Source organism: Aphanomyces astaci (genome assembly GCF_000520075.1).
Source record: "Aphanomyces astaci strain APO3 unplaced genomic scaffold supercont1.8, whole genome shotgun sequence".
In the NCBI taxonomy this organism is placed as follows: Eukaryota; Oomycota; class Saprolegniomycetes; order Saprolegniales; family Verrucalvaceae; genus Aphanomyces; species Aphanomyces astaci.
Genome location: NW_009798271.1, coordinates 553767 through 576185, shown reverse-complemented (window position 1 = coordinate 576185; position 22419 = coordinate 553767). Strand labels below are relative to the sequence as shown.

The window sequence follows — 22419 nt, the reverse complement described above, 5'->3', positions numbered from 1 at the left end:
CATCAACATAAGTTGAAACTGCTCGCGGCGCTCATCTCTGTCCCGACGCTCGGCATCAGCTTTAAACTCCCGGGTGAGTTGCTCTCTACGCCAAGTTTCTTCACGTCCCAGCCTCAACTCTTCACGAATTGCGGCACGTTCATCCATCGCAGCCATCATAGACATGAAGTCCGTTGTCGCTTTGGTATCTGCCGCCGCAGCATTTTCAATGAACTTGTCGATTGACAATCTCTTCTTCGCCACGTAGGAAAGTTGCCCAGTACTGTCACAAGCACGTGCTATCTTGAGGGAGGCTCCAAGGTCAACCAATTCACTTCTGGCAAGTCCAGTTCGGTTCGGCTTCCCAAGTTCGTCAGAGGTCTCATCATCTACATAATATACGTGAATTCACAGTTTCAAATGCCACATACCCTTTGTTGGGGTAAATGGTGTCGGCGTGCATGGTGCTTCGTCGTCGTCCTCCTCGCACTCATCTCCAAGTGGGAGGACGTCTGCCTTGGTATCAATATCACGCGCAATTTGTTTGGCCCGTCGAACATCAGACGGACACTCGGGGTTCCCGGTTGGTTTAGGATTGTTGCGAAGCTGCTGGTACTTGCGCTTAAGAGACTCACCATCGCGTTGTGGGTATGCGCTACCAGCCTTGCTGTATTCGAGCTCAACTTTAGCCCAGCCGTTTTTGCCAAGAGGCAATATCTCTTGGACGTGGTCGAGCAAGAGATTAACCGACGCCGCACACCAACTCTTACCGCGCCCTTTGCTTGCTTTCGACATGACTCGTTGGAAGTTGAAACGCAATGTCCACGAATATTATTGGTGGGAACGTGAAATCCAATCGTTGTCTTACCTCCTAATATTTGTATAAATAATCAAAGCAATTTTGTGCGATGTGTAACACAAACACCACGATTGTTTAGACCAAAAAACAGCCTCAACAAACTGCGAGAGGTCAAACACATATTTTTATTTGATTTTTTTTATGTCAAGGTCCACACATATTCATTTGTGTAGGTTTTGGAAGTCCTCCAATGGTGTAGTACAGTAGTATAAACGTAAAAACCCAGGAGGGTGCTGGAAATGACCAAAAGAGCGAACCTCAAATGAATTGGCAGTATATCATGCAGCTCGATCGCACTGGCTCTTGTCCTACCTGATAGATACACTAGGGGAGGACTTTCGATTAGCCTTTCGACAAGATGCGACAACCGGGAACGCATTGTGTAGTGACCTTACAGTTCGCTCAAAACTGTTCGGTAATTTTAATGGACTTGACATTGAATTGTGAGAATTTTAAATACCAAGTAACATAATAATAAAACATTGCTTCAAATATGACTTGAAGTTAGTCATAATTTATGATCAACTTTGTTAGCTAACTAAGAAAGTACATGACTTTGACATCGAATAACTCGCTGACGGCTTGTCTACGAGCAGTGTAATGAATGTAGATATTGCAAACTAAGTTGTAGGCTATCGTTCACAGCTAGAAATATGGCGATTGCAACATTGTAGCATGAGTGATGTGTCCTCAAAGTAGCAAAATATCGCAAATATAACATACTAGTACTTTGTAAGTAAATATCTCGATGAATATAGCTCGTAGCGACCTCCATGATACGTCATTTTGTAAAGATAATGCTTGTGAACACGCGAATTAAGTCTTCGGGCTGGTCGGTTTATATTGGCTTATGTTGTGTGGCTTTGAAAGTGGCTGTCTCAAATTTAACATCCAAGTTGATCAACTTTGTTATCTTTGCTTCCAAATATAACATCATATAACATCGTTTTGATAATAATGAAACGGTATCGTTTCCTGGAGAACATGGTGAACACTTCAAAGAACATGGTTTTGATTGGCCAATATTATGGGGTTAGGTCTACGGTACAGTATTCAGCGCATGTCCACTGACAACAACAATCATTTCAAGGCGTCCACCCTTGCTGTGTCGTGCACACGCAGTAAGCTGCTGTCAAATGAAGGCGCCATGTTCCGTGGGTCTTGTGGCCATTGCATGGGCCTGAGTAATTCGGTTGACACGGTGATGAAGCAACGGAAACCTTTACAATGCACCATGTGTACATGGTTGCAGATTCCACTTCCTGGTACGTTGCTATCCAACACCACAAACCAAACTGTGTATGCATTTAACATTCGTATGCAAACAAACCATTTTTAGCATTATACACTCATGAAGCTACGTCACAAGCAGGAGAAGCACTAACTGGTAGTCCGCGTAGAGCCTCCTTTTTTGCCTTCTCTCTCAAATACCTTTGTCGACGCAAGCGTCGAGTCTTTTCAGGGTATTTCTGTCGCCACTTCGCTTGGCGTGTTCGATGCACGTCTGGCACGTTCACGTTCGTTCTGGAGCACTTTACGACAGTTTTTCACATCCTCGATTGAATCGTACTTGCGTTGCTGTTGACGAATTTTTGCCTTGTTTTTCGTAGTAGGCTTTTCGACGTGCCACCACACGAGCCTGAGAAGCCGATGGGGTAGTAAATGCTGGTGTCGGTGATGCTAAAGGATATATAATATGTTAAATAGAAATTATGGAATACTGGTGTAAAATACATAGAATCTTACAACGTGAGCTACTTGGCACACTAACAATTATGTGCTACATAGGGGCTGCCTTGGAGACTGTGTTAGGGACTACGTTGTGAGGTGCTTTGAGGGCTGTATTCGGGACCGCCATATTGCGGGCTGCAATGCGGGTTGCTTTCCAGGATACGCTGGGGGCTGCGTTGGTGGCTGTTGTATTGGCCACTTTCATGGGGGCGTTCATGGATGTATGGCCAGCTGTGGGGGGTTGTATTGTGTGTGTTGTGAATCGTGTGGGTATTTCTTTGCTACACAACAACGGCGTCGTCACGTCCTGAGACGAGTTTTGGTGGCGTTGGACGTGCTGCCGATTTAACTATTCCATTGAATTTAATTACTATTATACATTTTCAATTTGTGGTGCGTACGTAGTAGCGCCACTGGTGATGAAGTGTACAATGGGTCAGTTAGCCATGGCTCGTGGTCTTGAGAGTGTTCTGAACACACATTGCATAAAGTGTCGATGTACCTTGTACTTGAGATGTAGCATGTTGTGTAGTCAGTTGGGGGTCACGCTTCTAGGACTCTTTTGCCGTGTATAACAGTATGTATTTTTGCGTTTGCGTAGAGTGTTCTGAACACACATTGCATAAAGTGTCGATGTACCTTGTACTTAAGATGAAGCATGTTGTGTAGTCAGTTGGGGGTCACGCTTCTAGGACTCTTTTGCTGTGTAAAACAGTAGGTATTTTTGCGTTTGTCGCAAGCAACGAGGCTATATTCGTTGGCATACAGACCTTGTCGTCCATACTGAACCATCGCCCACTTGGTGCCAGCACGTACGCAATGTAGTGACCCAAAGTCAGTGAACTCCCCAGATGTAGGACAACTCCTCGAAGCTGGTACACAATACCCTATGCAAGTATTTTAGTAATCTATCGATCGTGGTGGTTTAAACTGGTACCGCGTGATCGACTGCGACAAACTCACTCATGTTCAGCTCTGATGTGTATTGGGTGGGCTGGCCGTTCTTCGTTTTGGTGCGTTTTTCACCGACCGCGAAGCGTAGGACACGCAGCACTAATACATAGGGCCACTCTGCAATGGCACTTGTACGCACAGCTGGGTATCAGCGATTGCAATAGGTGCGCTCGTACGACTTATCGCCCGTTAACGCGGTGACACCAAACGCTCTTCTTAGGCTGCCCTCAACAGTGATAACGTCTGGAGTGACTGGAATGTCGATGTCGAGAAACACCTCTGGCGATCTACAGTACTAGATTAATAAGCTAATGATAATTTGCACTACCTGGCTTGGGTTTTGCAAGTATTACATTCAACGATGTTGAACACTTCGCCACCGAAAGCTGGTAGATACATGGGCATGGCTGACACGAACTGAAAAAAAACTCGTGCGCGTCTTCTTATCGCCCAGCACCAAACGACAGCCAGACGTCAGCTAGATGACTGTGCAACTTGTCCATTCGATACCCGTTTGGCCACGTCTTGCGGCGTTTCGTTGGATCGTTTACGTGGATGTTGTGAACGATCCTGCTTAGTCAGTCTTGGGGTCTGAACTGAGTGGTCAGGGCAGGCGGGTACGGTGACAGGAGGGACTGAACCACGGGAGGAAGGTGCAACAAGCAGCGTTGACGTAACACGTCTTCCATAGTTGTGAAGGCCAGGTCCTAACCCGAACTCTCCGCGCCACAGAAGCAAGTTTTCCATGGATAGGACCGGCAACAATGACGAACAGAATGATCCAATATAGTGTACATCTGCCATACGTTTAAGACAAATAGTGTCATACTGACTCTGAACCAGAATGTTTGACGCCGAAGTTTAGTATTTAACGCTGAATCGTAATGTTTGACGCCAAATCGTAACACCGAAGTATATTGTTTGACGCCAAAATGTTAGCATGACAGCAACGTCGCAGTAAGAAGTGTGACGCCGAAGTATTATGTTTGACGCCGAAGTGAGTGAAATGTTTGATGCCGACAAATGAAGGTAACGCGTCAACGAGTGTTGACGAGTGTATCGGTTACGGCGGTGGGATCATGGACAACGACGATCAAGCATCCAAAGCAAAGACAACGAGAGTGCCGAAAGGAAGGAGCGCTGCGCAACAAGAACACCCAAAGGAAAACGGTTTAAAACCGGGCCAACGAACTACGACAGCGAGCACCGAGCTAAAGTAATGGCCTTCAGTCAAGCAATGGTTGACAAGCGTGTCACCCTCAACACGAAGAAAGAGAACTACTCAAACTGGAGTAAGTCGTTTCATGGTGCCAAGACAATCCAGAGTACGCCCACGATCCACGATTGAAGCGGTTTGCGCGGCTTCCCGAAGCCATTTTCTGTTACGTGGGTCAGCTCATGCTGCCGGACGATGCGGGAAACTCACCCTCCATGAACGTTGCCAAAAAGGGTCGAGCAGGAATGTCGGAGTTCTGTAAGTACAACAACAATGGATATGGAACCAGTTCGTGGTCTGTCAAGGACGGTCAGGGATATGGAAATCCCATGACGTCTCCTGTTGTGCTGGGCTGCTTCAAGGGCCTGCAAAGGGGAAAAAAGGCGACTCACGTAACGCGACGTGCGGCCCCCATTACAAAATCGATGCTGAAGACCATGTACGCTTTCTTAGACCATTCCAACGACACATCGAAATCATTCACTCTGTGGGTCAAGGCTGTCACTTTGCTGAGCTGGTACGCGTGCGCCATAATGAGTGAAGTCCTTGGTCTAAGCGGGAAAGACTTTTCTCTTGCGAAGTGGCCAGTCAACAAGACCCCAACGTGCGTCTCGAGTACCACGAGTACACCTTCCACGACCGAAAAACCGAGTCCGGAAATGACCGCACATATCGGTTGCACAATTGCCAAGCGCTGGGGGATCGTGATATTTGTGCCAAGCACCACTTCGACACGTGCATCGAACACGTCGAAACTGCCATGAAGCACAGCTTCAACGAGGACCTTGTGTTCCCCCAAATACAGTTGTTACGAAAGTACTCAAACCTGTCTGCGTCCGTATTCAACTGGGGTCATGCCATGTCGGAGGGATCTGTCATCAATATCTTGAACGAAGTTATCGCGACCATGCTCCGTGACGTCGACTTTTGCTCGGCAGCCCACGGTGCAGTGCTGAAATGCTTCGAAAACGTATACATGACAACGAATACGTTCCGTCGTGGTTTTGCACAATGGTCTTTCACGAGGACAAAGACAAGCGTTGGAGTTTGAAGGTGTTGAAGTGGTGGGGTGGTTGGTCGGAGCAAGAAAAAGTGCGATATCATCATGAAATACCTTCTCGATAGCATTTATGTTGCCGAAGAAGGAGTGCTCGCTGACGCGATGTCCCCGGACCGGAAGCACTTAGCCGGCTGCTCGACCGCATGGGTCTACAGCACTCATGAACAGCTCTCGGAACTGGTTGCACCGAACGAGGACGGGGAGCAATTAGCTATGGCGAACGTGTACAAGTCATATCTTGAGGGCATGGAAGCTCGTGTCATGGTCCGAATCGATGACATCGAAGCACGCCTCATTGCTCGTGTTGGCCCCCCGAGCAACCTCCCTCTTCACCTTGAACCACGCTTTGATCCTTAGAGTAGCCCAAATGCCATGGTTGGACCTATTGTCAACGCTCCAGTGTTGGAATCTCGTGTCACGGCCGGTACGTATTAACGACATGGAAGCACGCCTGCTTGGTCTTTTTGCCTCCCAAGCAACCTCCCTGTTCAACTCGAACAATGCTCAAGCCCACCATGTAGCTCCCATATCATGGTTGGACCCGCTTGCAACGATCCTGTGTTGCCGATCCAATCGTCTGTGCTTCCAAAAGTGACGAGTTGGAAAATGCTGCAACGATATTATCATTTTCCATCACCGACGCAGCACCTTTCAAGCCTATGGTGCAGTTTACGACCGAAGACAAAAAGGCGCAAACGTCACATGTTCGAGCCTCAAAGTGTTGTACCCTGGGTAAGGCGCTGTATGCTATCAGAGAGTTTATCGGGGTCCTTATGCAAGACATCGACAACACCAAGTACAAGGAGATTGTGACTTCTCATGAGGCGGTTATGATGTTGTATGGACGGATGGACGCGATTTCGTCGGTTGAACTCGCAGTGACGCTATCGAAGAAGGTAGTGGCAGCCCTCACAGCTGGCGACGTCGCAGTTGTTGCATGCCTTGGCGACTTTGCATCCCACGTTTTAGAGTCGTAACGTAGTCTTCGCGCTATGGAGAAGACTTTAATGTATCGACTTCTTTCATGTGGTCTTATCTGTTATTGATGTGATGCTGTAGCATCAAGGTCTCAATGGCACGGAATGGTGTTACTGTAACTGCTGGATATCTATCGACTCACAGTCAGTTGGAGCCTGAATACGCTTGATTAGAACTGAGAGCACACGTCCGTTTTACTTCCATCGGGAGATGGCAACGACACTGAGACCCATCAATGAAGGGAAGATGAGCTGTCAGTGACATCGATTATGGTTTGCGGCGATTGGGCAAAATGGAGAAACACTCTAAAAGATAATGTTCTTCTGTGCTGATGTTCCTCAGACACATTGTATTGTGGATCCATGTTTACATACAAGACAAAAGGTAAAAACTGCATTGAAACTCGATTTATCTACTCAATTGTATTCTATTATACTTCAATCGAAAATTACATCTTTGTCCAAAGAACACGTTTTTGGTCTTTTTTTTTTCTTTCTGCTACGCGTTTTTTGTATTATAGAGAAAATTGTATATAGTGCATATACACTATATATAATTTTATATACTGCAGCAAAAAACCTTTGAGACTACATTGTTCTTTGGACAAACTATAAGCAGTTTCTTGTTTCGAAGAAAAGTGCGCTTCCATGGAGCAAGGTTGACGACCAAATCACCACCGAAGTTGCGACGGCGAAGGTTTCTATCAACCCAGATGAAGTATGAACTGATCCGATCGTGTAACATTGCGATTATAGGGATTAGCTCCATCGAGTTCGTTCTAATATGACCATTTCCCGCAGCCTCCAGTAAATTACCCGATATCAGAAAAAGGCCCGACACACTTTTCATGACCAAATTTATTTAATTGCATATAATATCTAGTGAATATGTTTCAGAACGACAAAAGAATTACGTGTCCCACTAATTCGAAGTATAGTGGATACAATACAGTAGGGCCATTAACTGATCTTCGACCAATTCAACATCGAATCAGTGTGTGTCTTCATTACTGTAGTTTGATACTGGACGATCTTTACATACAAAAGTCAGTAACGTTACAACGAATCGATCGATAGATTTGGCGAATCAACACAAAAGTCAACCAAATTTTGGGTAAAAGGACAATATATGCGTATCTATCTCACAGAGGCCAACAGAATCGAGTGACGTTGTAATTTTCAAATCGAATTCGACAATTATACAAATAGCGAGTATACTGTTCATTCTATAAATTCATCAAAGTGAAATTATACGTTAAGAGGTTATTATTATGAAGGTGAATTAACTAGAGTGCTCACAATCCCTTTCGGCATCACTATCACTGTCACTCTGCGCCGAAGACTCCTCGTCGGATTGTAAGCCATGAATTGCCAGCAAATGTTCGTACAGCTTCTGCAATTTCCCCTCTGCAGCTTTGATACAGCCTTGAATAGTGCTGGCTTTCAATTCTTCGACCGCTTCTTCGAGTCGTTCCTTCACATCCGCAAGCCCCGTACCATCAGTGTAGCGACGACCAACATGTCCTTTCACATTCGCCCACACCAGCTCAATTGGTTGCAAGTCGGAGTGATAGGGGGGGGGGTGAAGACGACTCTATGGCCCTTGTCGATTGCCATTTGGACTACTTGAGGTTGGATGTGCTTTTCAATGTACGCCGACAGCTTTTCCCAGAGAATGCTCTTGAAATCTGTCGGCTCGAACGGTATCCCATATCGCGTCCATGCTGCCTGCAGCGTTGTTTTGCATAGCCGGCTGATCGGTGTTCCGACAGGCCTGCCTTTGTGATACTTGGCATTATCCATCACAATAAACACGTTTGCCACACCCATATCACCAAACTCTGCAAGCAGCTTGGCAAACCACTTCAGAAAGTAGTAGTGATTAAGCATAGCGTGGATGTCCTTGGGCTGCTTGGCCGTCGACTTGCCACCGCGAAAGATGTCAAGGGCAACCACCTGGAACTCCATGTCCGGTGAGTCCAGAATGCCAGCAATGAAGCAATAACACCGCCCTTTGTGGTTTTCCTTGTGTTAAACATCGCTGGGGTCGAATAAGCTGTCGCTGTGGCGCTTGTAATGCTGGTGGATGAATAACTCATACAGGTACACAACGCTGGCTTTCGGAGATTCACCCACAAACTGATGCATCACCTTGACGAACGAGTCCCGAGCAAGCACGTTGGACTTGGACAAATGGTAGCAGGATGAGCCGGCTTTCTTCCCACGCCTGTAGCCCTGACGTTTCAAAAAGCGTTCAACAGACCACCTTGTTGTTGAGATCAACTTCCATGACATCCATCTCGTTCAAATAGGTCATCACATCGACAGCTGTCGTTCGTGTGCGCGTGGCACGGCGATCACGTACGAACTCCTAGAATAGTGCAAGGTTTTCAGTTGTGCGTGGGACCCGTGATGGGTGAGTTGACCTCTTGGCAGCAGGTTGAGCCTGGGTGACTGTTCCATAGTTGCAATACTCGTTCCACACACCACACACAGCAGCAATGTTCCTCCCGAGTGCCACTGAACCATGTTTGCCACCTGTCTTATCCCCTTTGCTTTTGTAGAACGCCAGTAAGTGCAAGATGTCAAGGCACTCCTCGCGAGTGAGAGCGGCCGTACCATCTTGACGAATGTCATGCAATCCTTTGCTGTAGTATCCATCGAGTGGTGAGTGAATGAATAAATGAAAGTGCTGCCACGAAGCCATAGCTTTGAAACCATTGCTATGAATACATGTAACCACTGCAATGGCGCAACATCCATGAAACTACTGGTATATTTAGTCTTGGCAGTGAATGAAAAGTGGAAGGTGCTGTGAGTCCTTGATAAACTAAACCTTTCGAAAATAAGATTGTGTATAAGATATTACAGGTTATTTGATGACAAGGTCAATATCAGCCTAACGTTATTTTGTTTTTCGGTAATATTTTGAAGGATATTCGTTTCCAGAGAGAGTTTCGATTACACACGTGGAATTGATATTGAATTCTGCATCTCACATAGAAAGTCTCATACAATTCTGAGTTCATAGGCAAAAATACAGACATAAACCGATGCTTGCTTGATATGGCGAAGTAGATGCAGTACTAGGTAGGATGCAGGTAGCAACGTTGTTGTATTACTCTATTAGGTTGATAGTATTCCAAATGGACGGCGGCGGTGTCATCTTCTACTTGGCACGCTTGCGGGCGTTCGGGTCCAAAAAGCGCTTGCTACAAGTTGTCGCCCGTTGTCACAGATTGAAAATAGACAGAACAAGGCGAGAATAATCGTTACCGAATGCGAATTTGAGACGGCGACACGTCGATCATTTCGTCTTCGCCAATGTACGTGACAACGTCCTCGAGGGACATTTGACGCGCTGGAGACAACCGGACGTTTTCGTCCTACACGTGAATCAAGAGTGCATGTCAGATTGCCCCACGAATCAAGAGTGCATGTCAGATATACGTATAGCCACCCCAAGCACAAACTAATTACGTACGTTGCCCGCCGCGCGCATATTGGTCAGCTTCTTTTCCTTGGTCGGGTTCACTTCCAAATCTGTTGGCCGCGTGTGCTCGCCAATGACCATGCCCGTATACACCTACCATCATCATCATCTCTGAGCAACTCCCCCACGTCATGCCACGTCACGTACGTCCTCGCCAGGCTTGACAAACAATTCCCCACGTTCTTCCAACATATTGAGCGCGTACGTCTACATCATAGGTACCGATCGATCGATCGATTGACCGGTGAAACAGTCAGAACGAGTTCGTTTCCTAGCCAACCATGTTACAAAGTATGATTGAGTGGTTACCGTGGTCTTGCCGTTACACGACGCAATCAACTTGCCCTTGGATGGCACGCTGGCCAGTCCTTGGAACTTTTCGTAGCCGTAGAAAATCGAGTTGAGGATGCCGCTGCCACGGGTGTCTGTTTTGATCTACAACAATCGTCAGTTTTACAGTGCAAAGAAGTGTGTGTGACGATGTTGAGTACCTCGCTGCGGTATCCCATCAAACAGCGACTGGGAATGCGGAAGAGCAGACGGACTTTGTCCTAGAACCATTGGGGCATCAGTATATAAGTAGTAATAACGTTATCGGAGGTACAAACGCTTACTTGGATGTCTTTGAACTCGACCAATTCGCCGCCGCGGGTGCTGAGCTTGTCGATAACAACGCCAGAGAACTCTTGGTCCACGTCCACTGTGACTTCTTCCACAGGTTCGAGCTTTTGGTTGGTGTCGGGACACTGCTTGAAGAGCACACGGGGCGCTGACACGCACATTTCAAACCTACAACCATCACACGATGTCATTGCCTCGTAGACATTTATAGATATATTGTCAAGGGGGTGCTCTATCGAATGAGCAGAATACCCAAATCGACAGACAATCGATATCGACCAATCAAAAACCAACACACGAATCAAGTGGCCAATCAAATTCTCGATTCTAAAACCATTGTAGTATGTGTGACTTTGTGTGAAACTAACTGGTCATTGTTTACATACAATAAAGCCCGTCCAAACTACTGTATCGATCGAAATGGATTTGACAGTGAATCAGCACACAAATCGAAATTGTGGATCAAAGGACAATATATCATTTTTTTTCGAGTCGAGAGACAGAACACAGTGGACGAACCCTTCTCGTCTCATTTCTTCAATCAAGATGGCCAGTTGCAACTCGCCGCGACCGTGCACGTTGAATGCTTCGGACGTTTCGCTCGTCGTCACGGAGACAGCCACGTTGTTCTACAGCAACAACCGCATCGGGTTTGAGCAATGAAAAACGACCACACATACAAAACACGGGGATGGCAACTCTCTTTACCTCGGTTTCACGCTGGAGGCGCTCCTTGATGTGTCCAGAGGTTAGGAACTTGCCTTCTTTGCCGGCAATGGGACTGTCATTCACGCCAAACGTCATGGAAATCGTCGGCGGGTCCAACTGCGGCGACGGGATTGACGTCAGCACCTCCGGGTTGGCGATCGTGTCCGACACGTACGCATTCACACCGGCAACGGTGATGATATCCCCTGCCCACACCGTGTCACATATTCAAAGGACAAACCATTGGAGTTCATACCGGCTTCGGCCTCGGCGATTTCCGACTTGGTCGTGCCCCGGGTCACAAACATCTTGGTGACTTTGCCCGCCTCGAGCTTTTTGCCTTCGCGGTTCACCACGTGGATGTTGTCGCCGACCTTGACGCGCCCCGTGTACACGCGGCCAGTGGCCAGCCGGCCCACGTATGGATCGTGGCTACACACACATCCGGATCAATATGCTACTCCAACCGCGTGCCACATCATACGCCTTACCCCAACATGGTCACAGCCATGGAAAATGGCTTGTCGGTTTCGGCTTCGGGCGCAGGGACGTAGTCGACGATTTGGTCGAGCAGCGCCTTCATGGTCGTGCGGTCTTCGCTGTCGTCTTCGAGTGAGTTGACGGCCCAGCCTTGCTTGGCCGACGCGTACAGCACTGGGAACTCGAGCTGTTCATCGTTGGCGTCCAATGCCACAAACATGTCGAAGAGTTCGTTTTCGACTTCGCCACCGAGCCGACTCGTGGGGCGGTCGACCTTGTTGATCACCACGAGCGGCTTCAACCCTCGGTTCAAAGCCTTGGTCAGCACAAACTTGGTCTGGGACATGGGGCCTTCCGTCGCGTCCACAACGAGCACCACGCCGTCCACCATACTCAAGATGCGCTCGACTTCACCGCCGAAATCGGCGTGCCCTGGCGTGTCCACGATGTTCAACACGCGGCCTTCGTACTCGACGCGCGTGCACTTTGACATGATCGTGATCCCGCGTTCGCGTTCCAAGTCAATGCTGTCCATGACGCGGTCTTCACTCAGCATGTTGCCACCGTGCTTGAGCAATTGGTCGACCAACGTGGTCTTGCCGTGATCGACGTGCGCTACGATGGCGACGTTGCGGATGCGGTCATTGCGCGGCAACGTGCTCATGTTCATGACATGGTTGGCAGCAGGCGCAAGGAAGCGAGGCGTCGCATGAGCGCGGGATCGGCCAAAGGACAGCGAAGAGGCTGCCGCGCGACGGAGGAACATGTTGGCAACGAAGATGTGCAGTAGTGTGATGCTCGTCCAACAAAACGACCGGCGCCGTCTGATTGGCCCTCTCTCGAATCTACAATAGTACATATAGGTGACAAAACAATTGCACAATATATAAGCAACCTGTAACAGCAGTGGATTAACGCAATTCGATAGCACGCATAAAAACCGCCATTTGCTGTATTTCAATGGAATCAAACTTCAAGAATTCGCGTCCAAAATAGTCGGTTTTACATTGCACCTACGACCACACCCCAACCGACACTTAAGTGCATTTGAAAGGTCGCGGCGCCAGCGAGCGGCGATGTCGAGCCTCCTCCTGAAGTGGCTCAACGACGACCTTCAGCTGTCGCAGTACATTGAGTGCTTTGAAAGTGACTTTGCCAGTGGATACTTGCTTGGAGAGATCTTGCATCGAAGTAACCAGCAGCACAACTTTACCGACTTTGTGCCGACCGAGACTTCGGATGCCAAGATTGTCAACTTTTCCCTCCTGGAACCCACCATTCGCAGCCTCGGCATCAAATTCGATGCAGTCACGGCGACAAACGTGATGAACCAACAAGCTGGTGTCGCCGCCAAACTGCTCTACCAGATCAAAGTACGACACGCATTTAGCATCAACTCAACCCCGACTATTTAGGCAGCGGTGGAACGAGTGCGGCGGTCAGGGACAGTTTCGAGTCGACCCCATGCCATCGGCGGGGTACTGCCGATTCACAACATCCCGTCACGCTTGCCGAAACATTCGTACGAGGAAGGGCAACACCGGTCGTTCGAACACACGATCCGAGTTCATGTCAAAGCCGTAGAAGTGCTGGCGCAGGAAAAGTGCGGCTACCTTTAGCATGACTATCATGCCAATCATCATTGCATGTAGGGCAGCCAGGGCAGCCCAGGTAGCCACCACCGCCGCCATCGCGCAAGCCAAGGCAGATGACATCGAAGCGCTGGCTGCCACGCGACAACAACGCCTCCACTTGACCAAAATCCAACGCGAATTCACCCAAGTGCGTATCTCGGCTTCATGGAATATGCTCATGATGGAAATCACGACATAGAGTGCGAATGAGGGCGAGACAGAGGCGTGGACGGCAGCGCAAACAAAGCGCGTTGAACGGGAGCAACGCAAAGCGCGATACGATACCTTTGTCGCGCAACGCCAAGCTGCCAAACGAGTATGTACAGTCAACTCGTTGTTGTGACTACAATACGGACGTAGGTCCGTGACGAGGAAGCCGCACGTACCCAAGTGGAATCTGGCATCGGAACATTCGAAGGAGTACGTTCAGATGAATAAATACACCTAGGTGGGGTGTTCGCGGAATGAATTATGAATTGCCTAGACACACTTCGCCAAGCCAGACGACACGACGACCAAACGACGAACGAAATGTTTGCCCAAGCAAATCTCCATCGGTTATGGCGTTCGGTCGCTGTCTTCCGTGTACGCCAAGATCGACGTGGCAGTACCCGACACGTTGCCAGCCAGTCGTCAGTATTCTCAAACCAACGACGACCAACCATCAAGCAAACAACCACAACACGTCGACGTCGCCCGCCAGAAACGTCTGCAACGAGAACTTCGCTGCGACTTGGCGGTGAAGCGTCGGGCGAAATTTGTCAAGCAGTCCGACACCCGGCAGCGGCAACGGGCTGAAACGCTGGACCTCCACAGCCTCGAAACCGCGCTGCTGCGACCGACGACGTCGGAACTGGCCGTCGAAGCCACGCGGCGCAACGTACTTACATACATGGACGTGGTCGTGGCGAATCGCGAGTACCGCGAAGGCAAATACGCCAAGCGCCGCAAGCGAGACGAGCTGGAGGCGATCACGCGCGATGCGTCGGCGTATGGCATGATCCACCATCGATATACAGATGCCGTGCTGGCTCAGAACGAGCGCTACGATCGCCTCTCGGGGGCTATGGATGCCGCCACGTCCAAACGGCATCAAGTGTTTTGCTCGGAGGTGTTGGATCGGGTGCTGGACCTTGTCCACGAGGCTGCCACGTATCGAACGGTACAATAAGCTCAATTATGGGCGTGTGAGTGGATTTACATGGAATCAACGCGGGTGTTTTGTAATGTGGTAGACGTCGACGTGGATTGCCCCGGCAGACGAATTCATACCGGACACAGTGTGGCAAGAGTTCAAGGCGTTCTTTGTGAACGCCACTGACGCCGAGTTTCCGCAGTGGCACAGCCCGAGTTTCCACGCGCTATTGGATGGCCACGAATACTCGAACCATGTGGACAGTACACGTACGACCGCGACAGCATCGCTAGCCCCCACATTACCGACACCAGACACTTCTGTGACAAGCGGAGGGGGGCCTCCATTTAGCCGAGGGCCTCTTGTTGCCTCGCAAGTGCTCGGAGAAGTGATCAAGTACGTTCGAGTGATCACGGACCCTCTCCCATCGCCGCCCAAGCGACCCGAGCTGCCACCATTTGCCCTCAAAATCGTGTTGTTGGGCAAGCCGTTTTCAGGTCGGAAAACGCTCAGCAAACGGCTGTGTGCCACGTACAACCTCGCGCCGTTGTCGGTGCACACGTTGCTGGACAGCGCCATCACCCAACAAACCGAGCTCGGAAAACGCGTGAAGAACTTGCTGCAGGACGGCAAGGCCGTGCCGAACGACGTGTACATTGCTCTACTCCACGATGCATTGGTCGCCCTAGGGAGTGCCACGCCCGTTGTGCAGGGCTGGGTGCTGGAGGACTTTGTCTGTGATGTGGACGAAGCCAGGGACTTGGAGAGGCTCCTCAGTGGTGTCGTGCCGGGGGAGCTGCCACGGACGGCGTCCGATCGGGCGTCGTCGTTGGCCCCCGGGCAGCCGGACGCGCCACTCCCGTCGACGTTTTTTCAAGGCAAGTCGGGGCTCGACATGGTGTTCATGCTGCCAATCCAACGCACGACGTTATACCGGCATTGTCTCGGCAAACTCATCGATCCAGTTACCCACGCGCAGTTTCACATTCGGTCGAACCCGCCGCCGGAAAATTCGACCATGCGATACCGCCTGCAGCTGTGGAGCGATGGCATCATCGCCCCCGAGAACCTATCGCTCCACGCCCAAAGCCACGACACGACCGAGGCGGGCATCTTGGCATGGTTCCGCCAGTACGGCACGCTTCGCCACGTGGACAGCAAGTGCTCGGACTTTGCGTCGACAATATGCGACCATGTCGACCACTTCCTCACGGACGCCGCAGCCGCCCGCCACCAAGCCGACCGGTTGGTGGAGCTCGCCGCGGCCATGGCGCTAGGCGCGGAAGAGTTCCGAACGCGCACGTTGGCCACGTTGGACGCAGCAATTGGTGCGGCCCAAGCCGAAGACGCAACTGCGACAGCGTCGCTCAAGGCCGCAGAAGATGCCAAGGCGAAAAAAGACGAGCTCGCGCCGCTCAAAGCGGCCGCAGACACGGCCAAAGGCGCCTTGGACCACGCGGTCGCGGCCGCAACGACGTTTCTGAGCAAGGCAAGCCGACCCACGACGTCATCGGTTGCGTCGCCCAGTGTGGCCGCCGTGGAGCCTCTCGCCGAGTACGTGGCGACGCTGTGGGCCACGACAGAACGGACGTACGAGACGGTGCTCCAGCGGTGCTTTGCTGGATTCCGTCGCGTGCGCATGCTGGCGTCATCCCATCGCGTCCAGATCGTGTCGTCGTTTTGTTCGTTCGTTCGACGGGTGGACACGAGGCAGTCGGTCGTGGATTCGTTCCAGGCTGACTTCAACGCTGTCATAGAAGACATGCGCTTCGACGTGGCCACGCAAGCGGAGCTCCACGTGCGCACAGACACCCTCCAAGACGCGCTGCTGTCGCTCATCGAGGCCAAGGGGGCGGACACGGCGGCCGAACTCGGGCGGATGCTGCTCGCGGACGGGTGGAAGGACGTTCTGACTCAATCCGTGGTTCTATTGGGCCAAACCTGCCTCCAAGCGGAAGTCGATCGCTACTTTGCGTCGGTGGCGATTATCGCAGATGCCATTCAAGGACACGAACTCGGGCTGGGGAAACCGCTGGATGCTGTGGCGGACGGAACCCCCGCCTCGTCCGGTGACGCTGCGGCGGCGATGCTACCGCCCCTCCTCTTTACCAAAGAAGCACACGTCGAAGACGAAAAGGAGGCCAAGAAGCCAGCCAAGAAGGCGGCGGTCGCTGTCGTCGAGGTGGATGTCGCGGTCACCCCCGAGCACGATTTGGCCATTTTGACCCAAAACGCACTCGACGCGTGCAAGAAACTGTCGGCGCGGTTTGTGAAACCAGACGACAAAGCCAGCGACCTAACGGCCGCTCCCCCAGGCGCCACCGCCACGTTGAAGGACGCCAAAGACACCAAGGGACACAACGTCAAGAGCAAAGGGGACTTGCACCACGACAAAAGCGGCGGGGGGCTTCCCCCTTCCTTCAAAGAAACCGCTGGGAGTGCCAATGCCGTCCGCGCCCTTGCGTTTGAGCTTGTCTTAGTACAAACTCGCATTCAAGCCATTGGTGCGCTGACGAGTGCTGCGCTGGGAAACATCCAGGACGGGATGGTCGCGCTAGAACTCGACTTGCGGCACATGCTGACGGCGCGCCTCGAGAGAGAGCGATCGGCCGTCCAAAGTCTCGTGGCGGGGGTTCGCCATGCCGTGGAAATGCATCGGGCGTTGCCCCATCGTCTGCTCGTACATGTACGTATGCCAATTGCCCTCGAATTGCAGGCTGCTTATGACGACGTGTACTGTGGTTGCGTTCTAGACGGAAGTGTTGGACCGCTACCCGCCCCAACGCCAAGAGGACCAGGACACGGACGTGCGACTTGTCAAGAGCGCGCGCATCATCGAGGCGCCGCCAGTGTCGCCGTACCCCATCGTCGAGTACTTGGATATGGTGTACTTGTCCACCACCCAGCTGAATGCGCTGGTCTCGAGCTTGCGGGACGTGGCCGTGGAAACCACCGGCCGGGCGGACTTCGTACCCCGCCCCGTGTTTGTCGAAGTGTTTACCCGCCTGGCGTCGACTTCGAGTGGGCTGCCGCCGGCGTGGAGCCTCATGCACGCCCCGCAGTACATGGAGGTATGTCCATTGAGATGGCGGAAGTATGATTGTCAAGTACTAGATGGCGTCATATTTTGATCGGAAAGACTCGGGACTGATCAAGTTGTTTCCGAACGTCATGCATACGTTTCAAGCCAAGCACAAGGTGGACGAATTGCTGGCTGCGATGGGGTTTGATGCCAAGGCCACCACTCCTACTACTCGCATCGCTAGTAACGTTATCCCAGACGACGAGCCGCCCACAGCAGCACCCCAAGAGACGCCAGATCCAACTGCATTGTTAGACTCCTTGGAGCAGGTTACGACATGAAAATAGCAATACATGACGCACAAGTAATGGGTCATATTCAATTCATCGATTCGAAACCAATGGGCTCGTGTGTTTTGGTTGTTTATTTCTGTCGGTGACTGGTCAGCGGACGGTTGTTTACTTGGGAAAGGCGGCGTTGTTCGAGACAATGATGCCTACGATGACCCCAAAGATGCCCAACGCACTCGCGAAAATCTCGACGATGAGAATCTTCACATACAACGAGGCGTTCTGCGCATCCGCCAGCGCACAACTGCTGCCGGCGATGCCCACAGACACCCCGCTCGCAATGTTGGTGAGACCCACGGCGAGGCCAGAACCAAACACGGCGTACCCGGCAAAGTACAGTTGGTCCAAATTCAACGCAGGGTCCGTGGGCCGGCGCACGGCCGGCACGTCCATCTTGTTCAACAGGATGATCGAAATGATGACTCCGTAGATGGCCGTGGCCTCGCAAAAGATAATCGACACCAAGTTCTTGGTTCGGATGCGAGGGGCCTTCACAGACGCCCCGAGCAACGACGACCCGGTCAAGAAGATGCCCCTACAAATGATGGACATCAGGAATAGACGTGGAACATATTGCGCATGTACCACGCAGCTCCGACGACAGAGAAGCCAAGGCCGAAGGCAATGCCCATACTTCCCCAAGCGTACGGAGAAATGTTGGTCAAGATATCACCCCATCCTACAAAAGTCGTCATCATTAGATACATTTGCTCGTATGGTTTGCAGTGGACAAGGCACAGCGGAGGGAAGGTCGGTGTTCCTTCTCCATAGCGGCCACGTCTACGCATGCCGCGTGCGCATCCGTCCCGGGGGTTACCTTCGTTGAACAAGACATCGGTGGCTACACTCATGATGATGCTGTGTCTGTTTCGTCCTCCCAAATGCAGAAAAGTGAAACAACTCAAGGAGCTGGCGACGCGACAAAAGTATACGGCGGAGGTGGATTCGTTCTAATTATAGCCAATATAACTGTCGTATTTTCAAATTAAGTCATATTATTGGCTAAAATTAAGCTTTTAGTTGATACCATTGGATATTATTAGTGTATTATGATTGGATTATAATGTTGTCATCCAGTCCACGGATTGGTTTAATTCAAGGGCCAAAGTGCGAAATTTGCAAACTCAACAACCATGGTGTCCATCTTCCAGCGCGTGCAGTATGCGCTGTCTGGCACCACGGCAGGCCGCCGATTCCAGGTAAGATCCAAGGTGTCAGAGCAACACCTCCATAACATGATCGCCGTAGGAGCAAATGGACGTCGCGACTGTAGCAATGCTGACACATTTCAAGGCGCTGCAGGATGCCAACCCAGTGGCCGAACCAACGTACGGACTCGGCTTGCAGTGGGACGCGAGAATGCAACGTGTTCATGTGTTGGAGTAGAGAGAAGGCCGCTCTGTTTGAAGCGGCGGTGAATCACATGGAAGTCAAATCGTTCGACGACCACAAGAAATTGGCGCAAGCAGCGTTGACCAGCCAGATGGAGCATGTGTTTGACGTGCTTGTGCGGGGCAAAGCTAACGCGGGTTATAAACCCAGCGTGTTCTCTATTACAGAAGACTCGACCCCGGCGCAAGAAGCAAAGGGGGCCGAGGTATGCAAATATATATATATACATGACTGCTGCTTATGGGGGGTACATTCTGTATTCCAGACACTCGATGAGATTGTCCGACGAGAACTTGGCTATTCGTTGCACGTGCGAGACTCTTCTATCCCTGGGGCAGGCCGAGGGCTGTTTCTTGAAGGGCGTGCGACCGCTGGCACCGCCATCGTACGAACTTCTCATGATTTCTTCCACTCACGTGTCCAGTAGGCGCTTTATCCTGGCACTGTCTACTTGTCTGAGCATTACCGCAAGGTTCCATCGTCACACCGTGTTGCCCTACTAATCGCTCGCTGTGTGTTTGTAGAAATACTTGCATGTAGTGTCCAACAATCCATTTGCCCGCGCTCGGTTCGACGGAGCCATCATCGACGCTACGGGCGAAGGTACAGTGCCGGCTACTATATGTTAGCAGTGGTATTGGTGACTGGTCAATCCGAAATTTCTTGTCGCTGATTGGCTAGAATATCAGACAGAGCCAAGTGGATATTAGCCAATCAGATGTCTCAGTCTTTGGAAAGTGGGAAAGTTGAATGCCGTGCATTGTACTTAGCAATTCCGCATGCGAATCCGTTGGCGCTGGCTCAACTGGTCAACCATCCGCCTCCAGACACGATGCCCAATGTCATTCCCATGGCGTACGACTTTCCTCCAGCTGGTGCGCCGTCTTCTCCTCGTCATTTTTAAAATGCCATTGAACATTTTTCGACCTCCATCTAGACCCATTTCAAACGGATCCGCATCATGCACTCATTCCCAATCGATTCGTCCACCCGCCGTCCATGCTGGCCATGTTTGGCAAACGCGCGTTGGTGCATGTACGCGTTGTCGTCATACATATCTATATATTACACCTGACTTTAACTCTGCCGTTGCAGAGTTTGGTGCTGGTGGCGCTAACAGACATTGAAGACGAAGAAGTGTTCTTGAACTATCGGTACACGAATGCCTAGTTGTGATCAGAATGGACAATGCATATGGATGTGCTTTGTAGCTACAACCCAAATATGGAGTACCCGCCTTGGTACACGCCCGTGAACCGCGACGAAGACTTGAACATGTGGAGCTAGCTAGACCACAAGGATTACGAGTACAGTATTGTCGATTTGGTATTGTCAAATCGATTCGAAACTGGAGCCCTCAGTAGAATCGATTGATTTAGAGAATTGATTAAAGAACCGCCTTAACTGTAAGCTAATCAAATCACGTTCTGGTGAATTTCTGCCAATCCAAACACTTGACTCGGCCCAGTCCCTCCGTATTGGACAAAACATATATATACTATCTTAGAATACTTCCTCTATTCCATAAAACTGGAGACATCTTTTTTAGGCGATATTTAATATGCAAGTTTGTATTCGCAAATCTGAGTCAAATCGTATTTTTATTCATAACTTGGTGAACACGACGTGAACGAGCACGATGTGCTGCGGGCGACATCATTGTACTACAAGTAGTTTGTAAATGCTTAAATGGGATCAAATGGATTAGAAAGCTATTTGGCGAAATGACTCACAAGTCCAAATTTGGGTGAAATGCACAATACAAATTTCCAGACCCCGTCGAATCGAATCAATCTGGTCGCCGAATCGAATCACGATCGACGCTATTGACTAATCCAATTTTTATTGGATTTGATTGGCACTTTCAGAATGGACAAGTATATTCAACCAATCAGAACTCCAGGGAGATTGAGTATTAGACAAACCGCACGAATTTTGGAAGTTTATTGCGAATTCACAATATTCTAAAGTGAATTTGCTTAGGGCGGGTCTGGATGCCACGAAAAATGGCATAAAATGGCTGTTTTTCGAAGAAAAGTTGCCAGAATCGAAATCTTCCACGACGCGGCATAACGTAGAATGGCTAGCCACGTATGCGTTCCCTGAGAAATATTGTACTTCTTTATAGAGGTAAATTTGTGTGGTTAGATGACACAAATCACAATTCTGTGCAGACCACAAAATCGTCTCCACAAAATGTGTCGCGTATTTTTATTTGAAAAACAGAGGTTTTGTGACATCGACTCAAATTCATTGTGTAGGTTTTGGGAGTCCCCCATTTTTCGAGATTTTTTGTGTCTGGATGCCATCAAAGTTCAAAATTTTATGCCACAATTTTCTTGAGAATCGGGTGTTTTATGGCATCAAAAGAATGGACCGATTTGGTCCAACTTTTTTATGGAGGTTTGTGTTGACATTGACTGTGAAGTCTTGCACTTCAATCCGAATTCGAATAATATTCAACTGACATCCAGATAACGTTGTAGATGCTTCTTTTCTCCTTTTTTCATAGGATATGAGACGTTGGGAAATTTTGAAGACTTGCCAAAACGGTTTATGGGATAATTTCATGGGCGAGAAGTGTACATTATACTTAATAGGGTTGAGTTCCAATGGCATAATTTTATGGGGTGGCATCCAGACCAGCCCTTAGGTTTAACTGTAAGAAGATAAAATTATGAAAATTATTAATATTATTAGCTGGAGTTGTAATTAAAGTATTAATTGAAAATACTTGTATTGGAATACAGTATCACATACCAGTATTATGATGTTATCCGGAAAGGCCGGATATTGTCCTCCAATCAT

At 49.9% G+C, this 22419-nt stretch overlaps 7 protein-coding genes across 8 annotated transcripts; 2 read left to right on the top strand and 5 right to left on the bottom strand.

Moving 5' to 3' along the window:
- Positions 1 to 387: 387 nt before the first annotated feature.
- On the bottom strand, positions 388 to 774 carry H257_04662 (hypothetical protein; the record flags this gene model as incomplete). The annotated part of the gene is made up of 1 exon (XM_009829257.1): positions 388 to 774. The coding sequence occupies one exon, from the start codon at positions 772 to 774 to the stop codon at positions 388 to 390; it is 387 nt and encodes a 128-aa protein (XP_009827559.1).
- Positions 775 to 8219: 7445 nt separating this feature from the next.
- H257_04661 (hypothetical protein) lies at positions 8220 to 8744 on the bottom strand (the record flags this gene model as incomplete). The annotated part of the gene is made up of 2 exons (XM_009829256.1): positions 8220 to 8250; positions 8320 to 8744. 2 exons carry the CDS (start codon positions 8742 to 8744, stop codon positions 8220 to 8222), a joined length of 456 nt encoding a protein of 151 aa, XP_009827558.1.
- A 63-nt stretch (positions 8745 to 8807) lies between these two features.
- On the bottom strand, positions 8808 to 9483 carry H257_04660 (hypothetical protein; the record flags this gene model as incomplete). Its single annotated transcript, XM_009829255.1, has 2 exons — positions 8808 to 9003; positions 9203 to 9483. 2 exons carry the CDS (start codon positions 9481 to 9483, stop codon positions 8808 to 8810), a joined length of 477 nt encoding a protein of 158 aa, XP_009827557.1.
- Positions 9484 to 9872: 389 nt separating this feature from the next.
- On the bottom strand, positions 9873 to 12891 carry H257_04659 (GTP-binding protein TypA/BipA). The gene is made up of 11 exons (XM_009829254.1): positions 12090 to 12891; positions 11855 to 12030; positions 11599 to 11804; positions 11410 to 11519; positions 10884 to 11058; positions 10761 to 10820; positions 10579 to 10704; positions 10417 to 10476; positions 10261 to 10362; positions 10053 to 10162; positions 9873 to 9988 (listed from the first exon to the last, which is right to left on the bottom strand). The coding sequence occupies exons 1-11, from the start codon at positions 12842 to 12844 to the stop codon at positions 9946 to 9948; spliced, it is 1923 nt and encodes a 640-aa protein (XP_009827556.1). The 5' UTR covers positions 12845 to 12891; the 3' UTR covers positions 9873 to 9945.
- A 247-nt stretch (positions 12892 to 13138) lies between these two features.
- On the top strand, positions 13139 to 18233 carry H257_04658 (hypothetical protein). The gene is made up of 9 exons (XM_009829253.1): positions 13139 to 13451; positions 13494 to 13681; positions 13731 to 13860; positions 13912 to 14028; positions 14073 to 14132; positions 14197 to 14874; positions 14948 to 17533; positions 17601 to 17918; positions 17962 to 18233. The coding sequence occupies exons 1-9, from the start codon at positions 13155 to 13157 to the stop codon at positions 18208 to 18210; spliced, it is 4623 nt and encodes a 1540-aa protein (XP_009827555.1). The 5' UTR covers positions 13139 to 13154; the 3' UTR covers positions 18211 to 18233.
- On the bottom strand, positions 17960 to 19111 carry H257_04657 (V-type ATPase, C subunit). The gene is made up of 3 exons (XM_009829252.1): positions 19037 to 19111; positions 18805 to 18898; positions 17960 to 18754 (listed from the first exon to the last, which is right to left on the bottom strand). The coding sequence occupies exons 1-3, from the start codon at positions 19068 to 19070 to the stop codon at positions 18328 to 18330; spliced, it is 555 nt and encodes a 184-aa protein (XP_009827554.1). The 5' UTR covers positions 19071 to 19111; the 3' UTR covers positions 17960 to 18327.
- Positions 19112 to 19333: 222 nt separating this feature from the next.
- H257_04656 lies at positions 19334 to 21060 on the top strand. 2 transcript variants are annotated; one of them, XM_009829250.1, is made up of 10 exons: positions 19334 to 19418; positions 19468 to 19547; positions 19606 to 19816; positions 19877 to 19996; positions 20039 to 20083; positions 20136 to 20214; positions 20382 to 20486; positions 20549 to 20646; positions 20707 to 20765; positions 20823 to 21060. In XM_009829250.1, the coding sequence occupies exons 1-10, from the start codon at positions 19353 to 19355 to the stop codon at positions 20896 to 20898; spliced, it is 939 nt and encodes a 312-aa protein (XP_009827552.1). In that variant the 5' UTR covers positions 19334 to 19352; the 3' UTR covers positions 20899 to 21060. The 2 variants fall into 2 exon arrangements, with proteins under 2 accessions (XP_009827552.1, XP_009827553.1); XM_009829251.1 differs by having other exon boundaries at positions 20707 to 21060.
- Positions 21061 to 22419: the final 1359 nt, after the last annotated feature.

Bases quoted from the DNA above. Each gene is read 5' to 3' on its own strand.
- H257_04657 (XM_009829252.1), bottom strand. From the start codon at position 19,070: ATGAGTGTAGCCACCGATGTCTTGTTCAACGAAG. The intron at 18,899-19,036 runs GTAACCCCCGGG...CGACTTTTGTAG, and splicing joins CGATGTCTTGTTCAACGAAG to GATGGGGTGATATCTTGACC. The intron at 18,755-18,804 runs GTACATGCGCAA...CATCATTTGTAG, and splicing joins TCTGTCGTCGGAGCTGCGTG to GGGCATCTTCTTGACCGGGT.
- H257_04658 (XM_009829253.1), top strand. From the start codon at position 13,155: ATGTCGAGCCTCCTCCTGAAGTGGCTCAACGACGACCTTCAGCTGTCG. The intron at 14,029-14,072 runs GTATGTACAGTC...ATACGGACGTAG, and splicing joins AACGCCAAGCTGCCAAACGA to GTCCGTGACGAGGAAGCCGC. The intron at 14,875-14,947 runs GTACAATAAGCT...GTAATGTGGTAG, and splicing joins AGGCTGCCACGTATCGAACG to ACGTCGACGTGGATTGCCCC.
- H257_04656 (XM_009829250.1), top strand. From the start codon at position 19,353: ATGGTGTCCATCTTCCAGCGCGTGCAGTATGCGCTGTCTGGCACCACG. The intron at 19,817-19,876 runs GTATGCAAATAT...TCTGTATTCCAG, and splicing joins AAGAAGCAAAGGGGGCCGAG to ACACTCGATGAGATTGTCCG. The intron at 20,647-20,706 runs GTACGCGTTGTC...CTGCCGTTGCAG, and splicing joins GCAAACGCGCGTTGGTGCAT to AGTTTGGTGCTGGTGGCGCT.
- H257_04659 (XM_009829254.1), bottom strand. From the start codon at position 12,844: ATGTTCCTCCGTCGCGCGGCAGCCTCTTCGCTGTCCTTTGGCCGATCC. The intron at 11,059-11,409 runs GTTCGTCCACTG...TGATGGTTGTAG, and splicing joins GAAGAAATGAGACGAGAAGG to GTTTGAAATGTGCGTGTCAG. The intron at 10,821-10,883 runs GTAAGCGTTTGT...CAATGGTTCTAG, and splicing joins TCGAGTTCAAAGACATCCAA to GACAAAGTCCGTCTGCTCTT.